General features: G+C 41.7%; 1 protein-coding gene across 1 annotated transcript in view; it reads left to right on the forward strand.

Annotated features, from left to right (window-relative positions):
• sau (Golgi phosphoprotein 3 homolog sauron) overlaps nucleotides 1-18,431 on the forward strand; it is a 44,116-nt gene extending 25,685 nt beyond the window's left edge. Inside the window, exon 4 of the mRNA XM_067140264.2 lies at nucleotides 17,935-18,431. Within this exon, the coding sequence (XP_066996365.1) occupies nucleotides 17,935-18,183 (249 nt within the window). The 3' untranslated portion in view covers nucleotides 18,184-18,431. The remainder of the gene's footprint in view (nucleotides 1-17,934) is intronic.
• The last annotated feature ends 1,051 nt before the right edge of the window (nucleotides 18,432-19,482 follow it).

Genomic DNA, 19,482 nt, shown 5'->3' on the forward strand with positions numbered 1-19,482 from the left:
GAGAAATCAGCACATCCCAGTACGAGCATCTCCTTCCTGAGTGAACGTGTAGGCTGCAGCCAATAGTCCAGCTAGGATGTCACTGCGGGTGGGCAGGGCCAGATCAGCTCGCTACATCCGGCTCAGAATTGGCATGGTGGACCCATGCCATACTGCCCCCTCCTTAGAGAAAGTCGTCTTGACTTTCACCATGATATGGTGCCAGACAATTTGATCGGGTGGCCATCGCCTCTCCAAGGGAGATACGCTGTGTCCGGTCAGCGACATTCTCCTTCCAATTAGTGACGATCTGCAGATCCTTGCACGAAGCTCTGGTGACATTCCCCTCGTCCACACCTCCGATTTTTATCAGGGCCTGCATGTTTCATAGCTCATCGGTGCGACGCATGTGACTGGCTTACATGTCTCAGGCTTGGCCTTGCTGGGTTCTCTCTTATTCCTTGTTCTCAACCTCTGTGTTTGTACCAGCATGCATGTCCATGCCGGGACGAGCGTCCTCGTCAGCTGGCACCCTTATTTATCCTAGCTAGATTTGATAACATGTTCGAGTTCATCTTTACAAGATATTAGTATCATTCCGTATTGACGGTTTCCACTTAACAAAGGTGAAAAAATTGAGTGTATCCTCCTAATTCAATACATCATATATTCCATCATTAGACTGAGTAATCAAATTCAAACATGTTTTGGCTTGTTTGAGCCATCTTCACCTTTGTTAAGTTTGAGTTCATCTTGGCTAGATTTCAGGTCACTAAAGCATTTGTCATGGTTGGCTGTAAGTTCATTCTTGAGTTCACTTGTGATCCTAACGAGAAAAGCCTGGAGCTGTTCGGTATCTGTTTTCTGTTCACTGCAGAGTTCACCAACTTTGAAATACACTACCAGTTTCTCAATTCTGACACCGGTTGTAAAGTACCAGTTCATCCCACTTCTGACGCCAGTTGTTACGTGTTGGCAGCGTAAATAATTGAACACAGACACTGGTCGCACGTAACTTCTTTACATTTATAATCTAACTACTCAACTACTTAGTCTTAAACACTAACACACAAGCATACCAGGATCACAATTTACACAACAGTACACAGTTCGTGCTCTCTCTCATTTCTCAGTGTTCAGTCTCACTAATTCGCACTCTTTGTTCATTAACACAGTCTCACTCAGTTCCAAACTTACTCTCACTATTGCTATCACAGTCCTCAGTTACAGCCCACGAACAACATTCTGACAGCTCGGTATGACATACGCTGCCTGACAGATAAGCAGAACACTCAGTTCCACAGACAGAACATTCCACAGACTGCCTCCTCAACTCAGGCTCTCCCTTCCTACAGCAACATTCACTTGCGCATAGGCTCGCTCACCGACAGAACACAACTGATTTCTCCACTCCATTGGAACTGAACTGAACCACCACTGGCGAGTCTCACATGTCTTCTGTAGCCAGACGATGCTCCGAGAGACTTCGGACACTACAATTCTGTGGAACCCTCAGGAGATGGAAGGCTCTCGCTTCGCCATTCTCGTTGTTTCTGGTCATCACTAACGGCTATATAGAGATAGTAGAAGGAGACCAGCACGCCCCGCTATGAGGTCCTTCTTCCTGAGTGAACACGTAGGCGGCGGCCGATAGCTCGGCTGGAACGTCACTGCTGGTTGAGGGGGCCAGAGCACATCGGAATTGGCACGGCGGACCTATGCCTCAATATATGTTTATTAACATCTTTGGACCACAAGTCAGTATTTCTCTTATTTGTCTTTAAAATGTCCCTACAATTTTAGCTCGAACTAGGAAAACATTATGTAACTTCCCCCCTCAGTTCCTTGCCTTAAAATTATGTGGGGGTGGGGGGAAATACTCGAGTAAATACAATATTTCCCTTATTAGCTTGATTTTGGAAATAGAACATTACACAATGTTGAGTCCTCCCCAGTAGTACGCTTCTATGACTATCTGGCGTAGGATTTGTTTTGTACACCAAACATCTTGCCTTATTACATTATAATACCTCATTATTGATTGTTAAAAGGAGTCCGTTCTTAATGCATAGTAGATAAAGAGCACTAAGAAAGAAATCAATTGGAAATTGATGAGGAGTTGTTTTAATGGAAGTTGTCACCTTATCTTAATGTACAAACTTCATTTTAATATACAAGGCCTGTTTTATTGTTAGTGGGAACTATTAATTTCAATTAATACAAAAGAGATTTGATGTAGTTTGGTGCTGGTTGCCCATTTTTCACAGTTCCCCCAGCACCTGAAGAGCTGCGCGTCGCTTTTAGCAGGGGACGCCCTAACCTTTTCCGAGGCACCATATCTGCTTTGTCCATATAGGCTATTGTTACGATGGGCTCGCCACACCCAAAGGCATTTTATACCTACTGCCAGGTTCAAAATTAGGCCGCCCCTAACATGGAGACAGACGCCTTTCGTAGCCGCTACTCTGGAGTACAGACGCTACGGGTATGCCCCTTCCGCCATCTCCGCCGTACCGAAGTCCACCTTCTCCGCCGTAGATGCCGTTGAGGTCTTCACTCGTAACCCTGAGCTGGGACCCATACCAGATGTTACACACCGGGTCAGTGTGCTCTGGGACTCACATAGGCAGGGGCGCCACTCCCTGCGTAGGGCTGCCTCCGAAGAGGGTCCCTACCTGCTACCTACACCTGGTTTAGGAAGAAGAACAGTCAGAAGATTACAAGGTATGGCTGGGGAGACAGACGAACAAAGACCATGATTGATTATATAATCATAGAGAAAGAACACCGGAAGAACCTTGTAGATGTAACAGCCATGCCTGAAGAAGCCTTTGGTGGAGATCATAGAGTTGTGATAGGAAAATTGAAAGTTGGAAAGATTGAAAAACCCCAATTAAGAAGAGAGAAAAGAATTAAAGTATGGAAGTTGAAGGAGAAAAGCATACAAGAAGAATTTCAAAGGGAAATAATACCCTTGGTACCCAGGACAGAGGTGGGGAATGTTGAAGAGGAATGGAAAATATTTAAGGAAGCACTGGTTGGATGTGCAGAAAAGGTGTGTGGTAGAACATCAGGAAATGTGAAAGACAAAGAAACACACTGGTGGAATGATAGGGTAAAGATTAAAGTGAAGGAAAAGAAAATGGCATGGAAAGCATGGAAAACATCTAAGACTGAAGAAAGTAGAAGAAAATATGTGGAGGCAAAGAATTTGGCCAAGAAAGTAGTGGAGGAAGAAAAGAGGAAAAGCTGGGCCTTATTCACACAGAAATTGAGAGATGATACGCAGGGCAGCAAGAAATTACTGTATGGTATCTTAAGAAACAAAAAGAGAGATCAAGTAAACACCAGATTTGTGAAGGATGAAGGTGGCATAATTTTAACAAAGCCAGAAGAAATAAGAAATAGATGGAGAGAGTATTTTCAGAAGCTGCTGAACATAAGAACGGATGACAGTCATTCAATGGACGACCAAGAAAGGCAATTAGTTGACGAAGAAATGGATAAAGAAATTACAATGAATGAAATTGAAATGGCAGTAAGAAAGATGAAGAATGGAAAAACTGCTGGAATAGATGAAATTTCAGTGGAGATGATAAAGGCAGCTGGAGCCGTAGGCCTGCAGTGGACATATCGGGTTCTCAGGAATGTCTGGGAGAATAAGGAGGTCCCTGAGGATTGGCAAAAAGGAATAATCATCCCAATTTTCAAGAAAGGTGATAAGAAAGTTTTGAAGAACTACAGGGGAATTACTCTAATATCCCATGTTGCTAAGATAATGGAAAGGATACTGGAAAGTAGAATAAGGTTGAGGGTTGAGAAGCAGATACAGGAAAATCAGTTTGGTTTCAGAAGTGGAAGGTCAACAATAGAGCCCATTTTCATTATGAGACAACTAATGGAAAAGCATTGGGAGTACGGGAATGATATGGTGATGACATTCATTGATATTGAAAAGGCATATGACAGTGTCCCTAGGACGAAAGTTTGGGACAGTCTGGTGCAAAAAGGAATTGGACAGGGATTAATAAAAATGATCATGGCATTGTATAAGGAATGTTGTAGTTGCTTGCAAACACAAGTTGGCAAGACAAGTTGGTTCAAAATAACTAGTGGGCTGAGACAGGGAAGTGTTCTATCACCAATCCTGTTTACAATAGTAATGGATGACATCATGAGAACAGCAAAAGCAGCATATGGAGGAAGAGAAATGAACATGATGTTATTTGCAGATGATATTGTGATTTGGGGAGAAGATGACAGGAAGGTTCAAGAACAATTGAATGTGGTGAATGGGAAGATTGAAGAATGTGGATTGAAAATAAGTGTAGAAAAGAGTAAAACTCTTGTTATGACTAGAGGGGAGAAAGAAGGGAAAGGTCAGATTAGACTTGCAGACAAGCCCCTGGAAGTAGTGGAAACGTTTAAATACCTGGGGAGTGAATTAATGGAGAATGCTCGACTGGATGCTGAGATTAGTAAAAGGATTCAAGCTGGAAGTTGTTTCTATCGTAGTGTAAGAAATATGTTATGGGACAAAGATGTGCCAATGGAAGCAAAGGATACTATGTACAAGATGTATTACGTACCCATAACAACTTACGGAGCAGAAACTTGGACAATGACAAAGAAGGATGAGAGTCGAATACAGGCAGCCGAAATGAAATTCTTGAGGAGTATGATACAGAAGAGTAGACGAGACAAAATAAGGAATGAGAAAATCCGGGAAGAAATTGGAGTGGAAAAAATGAATGATAGAATAGAGAAGAGCCGACTAAGATGGTTTGGGCACATAAAGCGAATGAGCAACGAAAGAATGCCAAAAAAGGTGATGGAAATGCAAATCCAAGGAAGGAGAGGCCGTGGACGACCACGATTGAGATGGAAGGATACCATCCAACGCAGCATTATAGAAAGAAACCTGGACTGGGACACAGTGTTGGAGGAGGAGTGGTGGAAAGACCGAAGAAAGTGGAGAGGAACCATATTTGGCCCTACCCGGCTACAGCTGGATAAAGGGAAATGATGATGATGATGATGATGATGATGATGATGACAAAGGAGATACGTCTATAAGAGATCTACAGTTTGCCAGCGATGTTAAAGCAGTAGTAGTACTTGTTCTCTGGCTGGTGCAGATGGAGCAGTCTATTGCCTGTAGAACTTCGGGAACAGTTCGGAAGCGGATGCCACGAAGCAGTTCCTTTATTAGAGCACTTCCCAGCTTTATCAGTCACTGGTTGCATGGCGTGCAGCAGAGCATTGTTCTGCAAAACAATGAGAGGCACCTCCAGAGCGTGTTGTAACTTCTTGCGCGATGCTGATTGCAGATGATGTTCCAAAAATGAGCGGTAATAATGGGCATTCACAATCTGTCCTTGGGGTATGATATGTGTTAAAATGATGATGCTATAACAGTCATGCACCAGAATTATCATCACCTCATCACCACCACACTTTCGACTTTCGTGGGAACCTGTAATGGCACAGTTTGTTAGATTGAGATTTCAGTTTGGGTTAGCAGATACCGCCCACCCTCGTCAGAGGTCTGCGTTACAGGAGCTGTGCCAGGCTTGCAATAGCCACATGAAAGTAATGTATGATTCACCTGTTTGCCGCGCGCACTCGTCAGTCTGGCAGTCCCTTTAGTGTCTGTTAGTTTCTTAGTGTGCATTCAAATACTAAAGGATTTTTAATTTTATAATCATGCCGTATTTCTATTTAATTGTACCGGGTGAGTTGGCCATGTGGTTAGGAGCTTGCATCCAGCAGATAGTGGGTTCGAACTGTGATTTTCTGTGGTTTCCCATTTTCACACCAGGCAAATGCTGGGGCTGTACCTTAATTAAGGCCAATGCCGATTCCTTCCCACTCCTAGGCCTTTCCTATCCCATCGTCGCCATACGACCTATCTGTGCTGGTGCGACGTAAAGCAGCTTTTAATAATAATAGAATTATTAGGCCCCATGTCGCATGCATTGTTATGATACGATATTAAGAAAACCTCCCCTTTGTGCTCATAGCATTCCAAGTGGGTTTGCGCTGCATCGTATTGTTGCCATTTTTACAATTCCATCCAATGGTGCCTAACCTGCCACGATGCAGGTTTTCTCCTGCCAAGGCTAGGATGTGAAACGCAGCTTTAGGTGTTAGCCTATCTCTTGTGCTAACTCAAACTGTGTAGGTTTTATTCGTTCCCAGCAACCCTGCATGCCCTCATCACTGACACCAGGGCAACTCAGCCTAGGCATGTCGTTCGCACACTATCGTGTGTCATTGAAGGATTTGACCAACCATGCTACGATTCTGTAAGGCAACGCCGAATCCCTGCATGCCTCGCAAAGACTTATATGACACTGTTGCTGCTGTAGAGCTGCAGGCATGTTCCATTTTACTCCTACTGTGCTGTTCCTCTTTTTAGAATATCTTGGATACCAACCGTTCGACCAGTCTCTCGTAAAAGACTCTATTCTTTGCAGCACAGCGCATGTGTGGAGGGTTGGATGGATGAGTCAATGTACTGTGAGGTAGGTTGGGTATCCAGAGGTGCCAGGTATTATGGATTGAAGTGGGTGGTACTTTAGTGCATTACAGTTCTAATTATTCTTTCTAGTCGTCGATTCTAAAAAGAAGCACTTGGTTTTGTAAAAATGAAGTGCAGCATTTGTCAAGTTGCAAAGAAGATAGCAGTGCCAGTATTAAAAAAATATTGAGACTGTTACCCAAAGGAATGGCCATGCCTACTTGCTTCATGTGTTAGTGAAAACAATGGGTTGGTGGCTCTCTGTGGATGAGATGATTGCAGAAGACACTCAGAATCCAAGAAACATAACACGCGTGGTCAGGGATGAATGTGGTAGGAAGAAATATAATAAAAAATCAAATAAATTGCAGCAAAAAACTGACAGGGTAGAAGATTAGAATAGAGTCAAAGATGGAAAGAGAAGTGTGTAGTGGGAAAAAAATAAACAAGAAAAATGAGTGAGTCTCAGGCGGCAGGGGAAGGATGTACGGTATGTGCTGCACACTCTTCTTTCAATCTTCAGCTCTATTCTGTTCTTCTATCCAGGTTTTTGTTGCAATTTATTTCATTTTTATTTATATCTTCCACCATTCGTCCCTGATTCATCTGATGACCTTGCTGTTTACTCCGCAACGCACGTATAATCCAACATCATCTTAATTGGATCTAAGATGCTGCCATCACCTCGCACTTGGAAGGCTAGTGCACACTGAACCATCTAGTGACAAACGAGAGTACCGCTTACTATAGTAAAGGATCCTTAAATTCAAACTTTCATTATTGAAGAAGTCTTGCTCGTGAACGGGCTAGATTTTCTTCTACAGACACGGAGCAATGTTCTCTGTGAAACGTAAAGAATTTCACCTTGTTTTCCGACACAGCAAACGTCCAAAAGCTTATTATCATGTATAGTATTTGGTTTATTCTCTTCCTTCTAGCCTTATATATTTTACAAAAATTGGGTTCATGGCCTCATATGATTCATTTAAACCTACAGCATAGTCAACTCGTATCCTCATCCTGAGGTGGTGCAGCTCTTTTCTGGCACACCCCCATTGGAGGTGAGCTGCATGTACTGCTATAACCACATACCAGCCCTCCTGCCATTCTTAAATTTCTGGCAGTTCCCGGAATCAAACCCGGGCCACTGAGGACGGCAGCTAATAACACCAACTGTTATGCTATGAAGACAGACACCTACAGCATGAAGTAAGGGCATTGAGGGAAATTTTATGTCCCTTACAGAGCAAACCTGCTTTTGAACTTAAATTATGAGTTGACTACATTATATGGGTAGAATGGCTTTAAACTTGCCTTAATTTCAAATATTCACTCCTGGACTGTACCTTAATTAGTGCCATGGTTGCTGTCTTTCCAGTTTTAGTCCTTTCTCATCCTCGCATTGTCGAAAACCTGTTTACATTTGTGACACATTAAACCATTAGCAAACTAGGAAAAAATAAAGAATTGTAGTAGATTCTTAATCCACTTTTAATTACAATTCTTCCTCTGTCACTCTTATCCAGGGAGATCCTGGATCAGGCTGTGAATCACCAACCTCTGTCTACTTCTTGCACCTCCCTGAAGACACATGAGAAGCACGGTACTTCAGGAGTACTCCTTACATCTTTGTTCTGGGGCCTGTTCCACGAACGAACTTTGCAACTTTTCAACTTTGCACTTTTCAATTCTTGCAAAGTGCAAAGTCTTTCTGTTCCACCATGTTCTAGGTCAGGGCCTGTCAGGGTGCATGCGCGTGGTGCATGGTGCATGCACTGTGCACGGTGCAAAAGACGACTTGGCTTGGTTGACCAGAGTCAATTTGGAGCAATAGCACTTACTTTCTCGTTCCTCACGCCTGTCTTGCTCACTCCGCCTGTCTCCCTCTGCCCCACTTGCGCTGTAGCGCTCCAAATCCGGGCTGAGTAGAGCCGAGCTTAGCCGAGTGGCCCAGAGACGAAACGTTGATCCGAGCCATGCAGAGCGGCACCGATGCACAGTGCACGGAGCTCTTGCGCCTCGATCTGCATGCGTGAGATTTTGGGCGTTTGAGAGGCCCTGATCTAGGTTGTACTTTTCAGTTTTTTCGCAAAGTGAAAAGTCTTTGCGAATGAGTGATCCGATCGAGTTTATTCCATGATCAAACTGTATAGGCCAAATACTCTATGATTTTTAATGCTTTACTTTTCGCGGCGAACTTGACGGTATAATGGTGGTACCATTAAAGTATTTTATCATAGGAAAGAAAGTTTATTACAAGAAGCTGGCTGTGATGGAAGTTGTCAAGGAGAAACGTGACATCCTTTTTGCCAACTTTAAAAGTAACCTCTCAAATGATGACACACATCAATGTTAACGAGAGTACCGTCAACACATCCACACGCAGAAGGAAATGCACCTTTCATTAGAAATCCCGTTGCTATATTATGTGGATTATCAGGCCAACGTACTGTTAGGAAATATTACAATTACTATAATATCTACGACTTTGGTAACAGTTCTGCAAATAATTGATTTTGATGTCCCATGCATTGGTGCTACACCGTGCAGCTGGGCACCATTTACTAACCAATGTAAGCATATAAGAATTTGTTCTTTTTCGGAAAGGAATTTACTTCTTTTTGTTGCATGTTTCAATAAATGACCGGTCATTTCAAGAATATAGTCAGCCTCTTTTGGGGTAATACGATATCACTTGCGAAAGTCCGTCGAAGTGAGCTTATGAAAATTAATCCTGTCTTTGTACATGGATTTTTCATCACTGTCCTCACTTGATGCTAACAAAAGCTCTCGTCATAACGTGTTTATATCACTAAACCAAATTCTACGCCGAGAAACTAGTGTACATACTTGTTAATTAACAGATGAAAAGAGAATAATCTCTTTGCAAGATTTATGAAGAATTTCACTTTATTTCTTTGCACTTTGCATTTCTGTACCAATGGAGGAACATAACAGGCTTGAAAAGTGACAAGATTCCTAACTTCTCACTTTGCAAGCTAAATCTGAAAAGTGATGGTGGAACAAAATCTAAACTGAAAAGTGCAAAGTGAAAAGTTGCAAAGTTCGTTCGTGGAATAGGCCCCTGGTCCACTTTGATGCTTCATTATAGGCTGTTATTACAAACGGCTCACCACACCCAAAGGTACGAGGGCGTTTTTTTTTTCAAACTCCGGAGGGTCATAAATGAAAGACAAGTGTACGTATCCAAATGAATTTATTACCAAATGTTAGGTACACGTGGTTTCTTTTCAACATAATCACCATGAAGGTTGAGGCATTTGTCATTCCTGTGGACAAGCTTTTCAATCCCCTCTGCACAGTATGTTGCCGCCAGTGAGTTCAGATAGGCCCGAACGTTGGTTTGAAGATCTTCATCCTCCTGGAACCTCTGCCTTCCAGCCACTTTTTCAGTCCCGGGAGGAGGTGGAAGTCACTTGGCGCTAAATTGGGACTGCACGATGGGTGGTCAAAAACGTCCCACCGAAATTCCTCCTGCAGAAGTTGTTGGGTGACACGAGCACTGTGAGTGCGTGTGTTGTCATGAACGAAGAGGATTCCAGACGTCAGCATGCCTCGTCGTTTATGTATGGCCCTCCGCAGTCGTAAATTCTGGCAATAAACAGCTGCATTGATCGTAGACCCCCCGTTCCATGAACTCAACAAGCAACACACCTCTTTGGTCCCAAAAGACTGTAGCCATCATCTTCCTGTTGTTGAAGGTTTGCTTAAACTTCGGTTTGTTTGGTGAGTGCGTGTGCATCCATTGACGTGATTGTTGTTTTGTTTCGGTGGTGACGTACGAAACCCAAGTCTCATCGCCAGTCACAATTTTCTTCTACAAATTGCCACCTTCAGCATCATAACGGGTAAGAAACGTCAACGCTGCTGCCATCCGGCGACTTTTGTGGTCATCAGACATCTTCGGAACCCATCGGGCGCACAATTTCCTGTAGCGCAGGTGTTCTGTTAGGATCTAACAGATGACCTTGTAACTGCAGGAAATTTCTCACACAACTCGCTTACGGTAAACCTTCGGTTCTTGCAAACCTCTTATTAAATTTCGTGAACAATGTCATGAAGCGACAGGCTTGCGCCCTTGCCCCCCTTCATCGTGAACATCGGTCCGGCCTTCTTTGAACTTCCTGCACCATTCACCCCCAACACCATCACTCATAACGTTTGGACCGTATACTCGACTCATTTGTTGATGAATGTCAGCTGCACTATTCCCTTCTACTTGAAGGAAATGTATCACACTATGCACCTCACATTTGGCGGGAGCGTCAATAGTAGCGGCCATGTTTCCGTGCCAATACCTCGGCTCACACTGGTGAGAGGAAGTAAGCTGTGACCACGGGTAGAGGGGAGGACTTGCGCAGTCACCTTCCATGCGCGAACAGTTCCCACAGCTTGTGTGGTTCTTTACCTGCGCAATCGGAGGTTGATAAAAACCCGCCTTCGTATTTTATACCTATAGACATGATATAGGCTTTTGGGCTTATGCCTTGTCAAGAAAATAAGGTGAAATTCTTTACTTTTCGCAGGGAACTTTGCTCTGTGTCTTCAGAAGAAAATCTCAACTGTTCATGAGAAAGGCTTCTCAAGAATGAGGTTTGAATTTAGACGTTATAATAGAAGTGGAAGTGGTACGTTCATTCGTCACAAGGTCACTCGCCGGACGTGGTGCAGGTGACGGAACCATCAGAATCAGTCTGAGAGGGAGTCGCACGTGAAAGTATGACATAGACACAAGCCTGGAATGAAACATCTGGCGATGAGGAACATACGAATTTGGAAAACACCGAAACAAAATAACAAGAGTGAAGGGACAAGGAAATCCTCGATGGCTGGCAATCGCGTATTACTTAATTGATAGGCAGTGTCCCTGTTGAAATTGTTAGGATTTCTGCGTATTTCCACAGCTTCCTGTATAATCCTGGACCTGTAGTGTCTAGTGTGGGTAAGAGCTCGAGCATCTTGGAACACGACATCATGACCCGACGATAGAGCGTGCTCACTTGTTGCTGATTTTTCTGGCTGGTTGAGACGAATATTTCGTTGATGTTCCTTGATAAGAGTACCAATGGACCGGCATGTTTTGCCAATGTATACCTTACATGTGATAAAATTCATTTTTGGGTCCGTATTGAAAATATTAGTATTAAATAACACTTGTATGTTTTATTATTCATCCACCTATTCAATACAATACAATTTTTAAAATTAGGACATTGTCCTTATCAAAGTTGTTAACATGAAATTAATATATGGTACATGTTTCGCCTATCAATAGTAGGCATCATCAGCCACATTTTTCACCTTAGGATAGATCAGGTACCTGATTGGAAATAATTTATGAATGCTGTTAAAAACTATGTCGTTTAAAATGTATTGGAGATTGTTAAACACTATTACAATATAAAATGTAGTATGCTGTTATTTGACAATATTTGTGATAATAGTGGAGTCTAAAAACATGATAATTATTTGACAATTATGACATATTAAAAGATATTACACTAGAGACAAAAATCAGGAAACACATTCCATTTTAGTTGTCAGATGCCTGCCGTATTGTTAAAAACTTATGGAAATTTGAGCAATAGGAATGGTCGTTGGTTCTTGAAGTTATTAAATATTAATTTTCATTTATTTGCTTATAAATATTGGAGAATTTTCATATGGTCTGGTTCCTTTTGAGATAATAGTAGTTGGAAATGTTGGTGCCGTAGGCTATATTAAAGTCTTTGTAGGCGTCATTAGACCATCTTCTTTGATGTGGTAAGAGTTTGTAATGGGTATGGCTCTTTGCTGTTGGGCGTGTTGAGGTGAGCGTATTAGTTGGAAGGGAAATGTTGTTGTCATTCGGTGGTTAGCCAAAGATATAATGAGTTCTGTAATTTAAGAGTTAATTTGGAAATTGAATGAATAACCATAATTGGAATTAAGGAGCTGAATAGTTGAAGTTAAATTAACCACAAACCTTTCTCCAATAAAACCCAACAAACCAAAATTCGCGAAATTCACATATACCAACCCAAAAATCCATCAAATCACCAATCCTTTAAGAAAACATGAGGTAAAAATCGCTTACACAACACAAAATACAAATCAAAATTTATTTTTTAATCATAACTCAGTCAATTGAACCAATAATAAATATTCAAGCTCGGGTATATATAGACTCAAATGTTCATTATGTAATTTTTCTTATGTTGGTCAAACTGGCCGCTGTTTTTCAACTAGATATGCAGAACATTATAACGCCCAAAAACATAATAAATTCTCTGCGATGAGTAACCACATGAAAGAAACAGGTCACAAATTTACTACAATAGATCAGGATTTACAAATTTTAAAAAGAATTGAAAAAGGTAAGGTCATGACAGAATACAAAAACTTATACATCTTCTTAGATCAACACTTTAACAAAGACAAGAACTTAAACGACGCAGTAGATAACAAAAGTCCTCTTTATGAACAGATATCAATTCTATTACAAAAATCAGTAAACACCCCCAACAGTCCAACACACTCACACCCCCCTCCCCTCCTCCCACTGCCGACAACTCCTCCTCACGCGCAGCGAATGGGCCCTCAGCCACGCCTTCCCAAGCTCAACCCCCCTCCACCAAGACTTCAGAAATACAACACACGTAGTAAGAGCTCGACGACTGCCAGTTACTCTAAAACTCTCAACGTAAGCTAACATCTCAGCTGTCGAAGGGGTAAGTGTCGACACTCTTCATTTAACTTCCACTATTCAGCTCCTTAATTCCAATTATGGTTATTCATTAAATTTTCAAATTAACTCTTTAATTACAGAACTCATATCTTTGGCTAACCACCGAATGACAACAACGTTCCCTTCCAACTAATACGCTCACCTCAACACGCCCAACAGCAAAGAGCCATACCCATTACAAACTCTTACCACATCAAAGAAGATGGTCTAATGGCGCCTACAAAGACTTTAATATAGCCTATGGCACCAACATTTCCAACTACTATTATCTCAAAAGGAACCAGACCATATGAAAATTCTCCAATATTTATAAGCAAATAAATGAAAATCAATATTTAATAACTTCAAGAACCAACGACCGTTACCATTGCTCAACTTTCCATAAGTTTTTAACAATACGCCATCTGACAACTAAATGGAATGTGTTTTCTGATTTTTATCTCTATTGTAATATCTTTTAATATGTCATAATTGTCAAATAATTATCATGTTTTTAGACTCCAATATTATCACAAATATTGTCAAATAACAGCATACTACATTTTATATTGTAATAGTGTTTAACAATCTCCAATACATTTTAAACGACATAGTTTTTAACAGCATTCATAAATTATTTCCAATCAGGTACCTGATCTATCCTAAGGTGAAAAATGTGGCTGATGATGCCTACTATTGATAGGCGAAACATGTACCATATATTAATTTCATGTTAACAACTTTGATAAGGACAATGTCCTAATTTTTAAAATTGTAATGAATTGAATAGGTGGATGAATAATAAAACATACAAGTGTTATTTAATACAATGTATACCTTACCACAAGTACAGGGAATTCCGTATACCCCAGGATGTAAAAGTGGGGACAATTTGTCCTTGGTTTTACCCAGACGAGAGGCAGTCTTGAGGGTGGAGTAGAGTTGTTTAACAAGAAATGTGAGTGCAAGTCATTAATCGAGTATGTGAATTCATGTTGTGATTGGTAGTACGTTGCAGTGCTATTGTGGCAGTATTCTTCTTATCTTCATAGTGGTGTTTTGTTCAAGAAGGCATTTATTAGTTTGTGTGTGTGTGTGTGTGTATAATTTGTAAATAAAACTGTACACAATTGATAGCATTTCTTGTGTGCATCTTTGTAGTAACAACAATCATTCCCAACTGTGTGAAGCTGAAGCACACGTTAAATACTCCAAAGGCCAGGAGAATATATCAAGGCGCTAGCAAGGCTCTTGTGATCGAGAGACTGCATTACACCCGTAAGGAACTGGACTCAGTCTCCCGAGAGTTGTTTCATTTACACCTGCTGTTAAGCAACTCTCTCTCTCAGGAATTGTGGTTGTCTTTCGATCGCATTACTCCTATACTGGCTGAACGCAAATTCAACCATCTGTCATTCAGACAGAAATTTAAGTTCCTCCGACTAGCTCGGTGACAGGCGATCTCTTACATGAACCCGGATGCTAGTAAAACTGTTGTCAATCTTTCCAAGAGATCCTTGGACGAGAACCAAATGGCAGTTCTAGCTAGTGGTCTTAATTTCGCTGTCGCTCCCTCTAAAATTTCCACTGAGGAGTTAATTACTTCCGTTGAGGCAACCATCCTCAAACTACCTATGGATGAGGCTGAGGAGTAAAGACAAAAATGTGTGAGACTCATAAGGTCCGCTGTTGTACCCGCGCCCAATTTGACAAGAGGCGAGATAAGATCTCGGCTATATTGCCAGAGACTGTTTACAGACTGAGCTCACGTTACCCTACCACTCGTGTGTCCAACGCCACGGTGAAGCTCTTAAGGCAATCTTCAGTTCCGAGAGAGGAGGCTAAACATCTGTCCCCACCGTGCGAGTTGCCTGTGGGGTTAGGAGCGCGCAGCTGTGAGCTCGCGTCCGGGAGATAGTGGGTTCGAACCCCACTGTCGGCAGCCCTGGTTTTCCGTGTTTTCCCATTTTCACACCAGGCAAATGCTGAGGTTGTACCTTAATTAAGGCCACGGCTGCTTCCTTCCCACTCCTAGCCCTTTCCTCTCCCATCATCGCCATAAGACCTATCAGTGTCGGTGCGACGTTAAGCAAATAGCGGGGAAAAAAAAAAAACATCTGTCCCCAGGGACGCAGTGCCACCTAGATTCCTAAGATCCATAAAGATTATGTTCCCCTCAGACCTATTGTTAGTGTGATAGGTTCTCCTACATATGCTCTGGCTAAATACCTAAGCAAATTGCTTCAGCCACACCTAGGATGTACTGAATCATACATTAGGGACTCTCAGTATTTCGTCAACAAGTTGTCAACTATAACCGTTCAACCTAATGCACTTTTGGTGAGTTTCGATGTGGAGGCCTTGTTTACTAAAGTGCCAATTGACTCGGTCATGTCTCTCACTGAACATCTGTTCTCTGAGGACATTACTTAGTTATTTTACCACTGCATGACTTCCAGCTATTTCTTGTGGGTGGGAATTTTTACGAACATACGGATGGAGTGGCTATGGAAAGTCCACTTTCACCCGTAGTGGCTGATTTCTTTATGGAGCCCTTTGAGGAGGAGGCTGTTGCTTCGGCGCCCGTCAAACCGATGATTTGGTGGAGGTATGTTTATGATCCATTTGTGGTCTGGACAGAAGGTCCTGAGAAACTTCATTGGTTTCTAACGATGGAGATGGAGTCGGACAGATGCCTTCCTTTCTTGGATGTTCTAGTAAGAAAAAAACCGGACGGCTCCTTAAAGGACATACCATCTATCATAAGCCTACCCACACATGCAGATTCTCACCACCATCCAGCACAAAAACAGACATTGTCACGACACTCACCATGAGGACAAGACGAATTTGTGAGCCGTCAAATATCCAGGTAGAGATGGACACACTCAAAGTCACGTTCAAGGGTAATAGTTACAGCAGTTTGCAGATTCATAGAGCCCTGCGTCCCAGAGAAATGACCAAGCAAAGCTCACAGAAGAAAGAAGTGAGGGGAACTGTCTGCCTGCCTGCCTGCCTGCCTGCCTTACATTCACAACACCACAGATCGAATTGCCAAGGTCGTCTGCAAACACAGTATAAAAACCGGGTTTGGCACCATCACTAAAACTGTCCACAGTCTGGGTAAAAACCGAGGACAAATTGTCCCCACTTTTACATCCTGGGGTATAAGAAATTCCCTGTACTTACGGCAAGTTGTACATTGGCCAAACATGCCGGTCCATTGGTACTCATATCAAGGAACATAAACGAAATATTCGCCTTAACCAGCCGGGCAAATTGGCAATAATTGTACACGCTCTATCGTCGGGTCATGATGTCATGTTCCAAGATGCTCGAGCTCTTACCCACACTAGACACTACAGGTCCAGGATTATACAGGAAGCTGTGGAAATACGCAGAAATGCTAACAATGTCAGCAGGGACACTGGCTATCAATTAAGTAATACGTCATTGCCAGCCATGAAGGATTTCCCTGTCCCTTCTCTCTTGTTATTTTGTTTCAGTGTTTTCCAAATTCGTACGTTCCTCATAGCCAGATGTTTCATTCCAGGCTTGTGTCTATATCATACTTTCACGTGTGACTCCCTCTCAGACTGATTCTGGTGGTTCCGTCAGCTTTGAACGCTAGTGCTGTACTGCATCCAGTGAGCCATCTGGTGACGAATGAACGTACCACTTCCACTTCTATTATAATGTCTAAATTCAAACATCATTCTTGAGAAGCCTTTCTCGTGAACAGTCGAGATTTTCTTCCGAAGACGTAGAGCGAAGTTCTCCGCGTAACGTGAGGAATTTCACCTTATTTTCTTGACACGGCATAAGCCCAAAAGCCGATATCATGTCTATAAGTACGGGCCATAAAAGCATCAATGGCAACAGTATTTTATACCTAACTGCCAGGTTTGAATGATGCCGCTCTTAACCCGGAGAACACGCGCATTTTGCAACCGCCCCTAACCAGCAGAACAAATGGCACCTGCTGAGTTTCAGTGGCATTTCCTCCACTGGTGGACCAGCACCCAGTTAAAGGAGCTCCTCCACCCAAAGTCATTGATCTCTTTAGAGAGTCAGGTTATTTACTGCCACCCAACACGCTGCATTGAGTCGTTGGTTGTGTGGTCCACTCCATCCCATAGCACGTGACTCTGGCTAGAAAGGCTTTAGTACAAAAACATATGTCTTTCAATGTCAAAATGTGTTTTATATTTGTTTTGTTATTTCCTCTGTTACTCACATTGGCTATCATCACACCTTTAATTCCAATGCTACAACCTTGAAAGCTGTAAGTCAGGTTTTTTTCTAATTTAAATTTGCTATTCAGACTCTATTAACTATTTCGGATATCATATTTCAAATAAATAAATATATACAACCGGACAAGAAATAGTTTTTACTTTCCCAGAGGTAAAAATTGTGTTCCCTGGTCTTATCAGTCGATCAAGGGAGATGTTCAATAAATTTCCAGTTTCTTTGCGATCATTTAAGAAAAGGCTGCTAGGAAAACAACAGATAGGGAATCTGCCACCTGGGCAACTGCCCTAAATGCAGATTAGTAGTGATTGATCATTTTGTTCTTTATTGGTACATTCAGTGACAAAGACAACTGAATTTGCTCATTTGTATATCCTCTCGTGAAACTAGATTTTGTCATATATATGTATGAGAATTTTGGAAACTTATATTTGTCTTGTGTCTTTCATAGGTGCAGGATGCTGTTTTGACCAAATGGGTGAATGACCCACATCGCATGGACAAGCGAGTGTTATCCCTTATCTTCCTTGCTCATGCTTCAGATGTGCTAGAGAATGCATTTGCGCCACTAAACGATGATGATTACGAATTGGCCATGAGACGAGTTCGTGAGTTGCTGGACCTTGACTTTGAGGCTGAAAGTATGAAGCCTAACACCAATGAGACTATGTGGGCTGTGTTTGTTTCCTTCATTAAGTAGATGATGACATACTATAATGAAGACTGTTCATTGATCAACATTGTTGGACGTCAGGTGGATATCACTACTGGCAGTTTTGTATTGCACTGAGAATGCTAATGGTAAATTATAAGGCTGGGCCAGTACAAGTGTTAGTACTTGATGGTATCAGATTGTAAAAACTACTGGAGGCGCTGTCTATAAATTTGTTACGAATGGAAGTAATCTTAAGGAAGAGATATAAGTATTAAATGGAAATATGCAATTTACTATTTTCAGTTTGGTTTTGCACTTCGAAATCCTTTAAACTTGAAAAACAGAAGTTTCTCATAAATTGTTGGCATGTATGTGATATCTATGCACGGGTATACTTTTCTCTTAACACAAGCCTAGTACAGGCAATTCCATGTTAAATTTGACAGTTGGATCTGAGACTTCTTCAGTGTTCCTAAGTCCTTTTATGTGTGTTTTTGACATTAGTCTTTGTTTAGTTTCTCTGCACTTTTCAGGATATGTGAAAAGTGATGTCAACTATTCCCATCAAACCAACCTGATGTACGAAATTAAAGACGGGGTCTTTATTTACTACAGAGTGAGTCATGCCGTAGTTATCTCCCATATGGTATATTCCCTCACAGGCAGCACTCTTCTTTAAATATTTACAAGCCTTAAATTATAGTGTTGCCTGGCTAAGTCCTTCATTGGCTTTCTAATACAGTCAACACATTGCTACTTTAAGTATGTTGATTGAGTGAAATATTCTGTTTGAAGGGTAGGATTCCACAAGTTGCCTCTTACATCATTGGTAGTTATTGAAGAAAAGCTGTAGAATTGGCCCGGCAAGCAAGATGAGTGTGATGGGATGCATTTGTGGTATTTTAGTATGAGGAAAGCCCTGTTTCTATCAGGTGTTGCCAATAATTGGACACAGTGGGGATTTGTGTTTTTCTTCAAGATATCACAAAATATAGCATATTGTTTGGTACTTGAATGAATCACTGTAATAATAAGAGTTGATTCAGCAGTTCCTGGAATTATGCTGAAGGTCACCAGAATATTCATCATGTGAACAAAAATGTTATTGTGAAATGGAGAGGGTGAACAGTAAAACTGTTGTGTGGTAGTGATTTCAGTGCCAGTATAGGAGCTAGAATAGCAAAACATGCAAAGGAAGAGTTGGGAGAATATAAGGAAGTTAATAGTCATGGGAAATGTTCATTAGATTTCTGTGCCACTTGAGGATTAGGATTTATTGGTTCATTCCTCAAACAAGGACATTCACCACCAAACTCAGAAAAATGTGGTTACCAATTATCTTGT

Source organism: Anabrus simplex, chromosome 2, assembly GCF_040414725.1.
Source record: "Anabrus simplex isolate iqAnaSimp1 chromosome 2, ASM4041472v1, whole genome shotgun sequence".
NCBI lineage: Eukaryota > Metazoa > Arthropoda > Insecta > Orthoptera > Tettigoniidae > Anabrus > Anabrus simplex.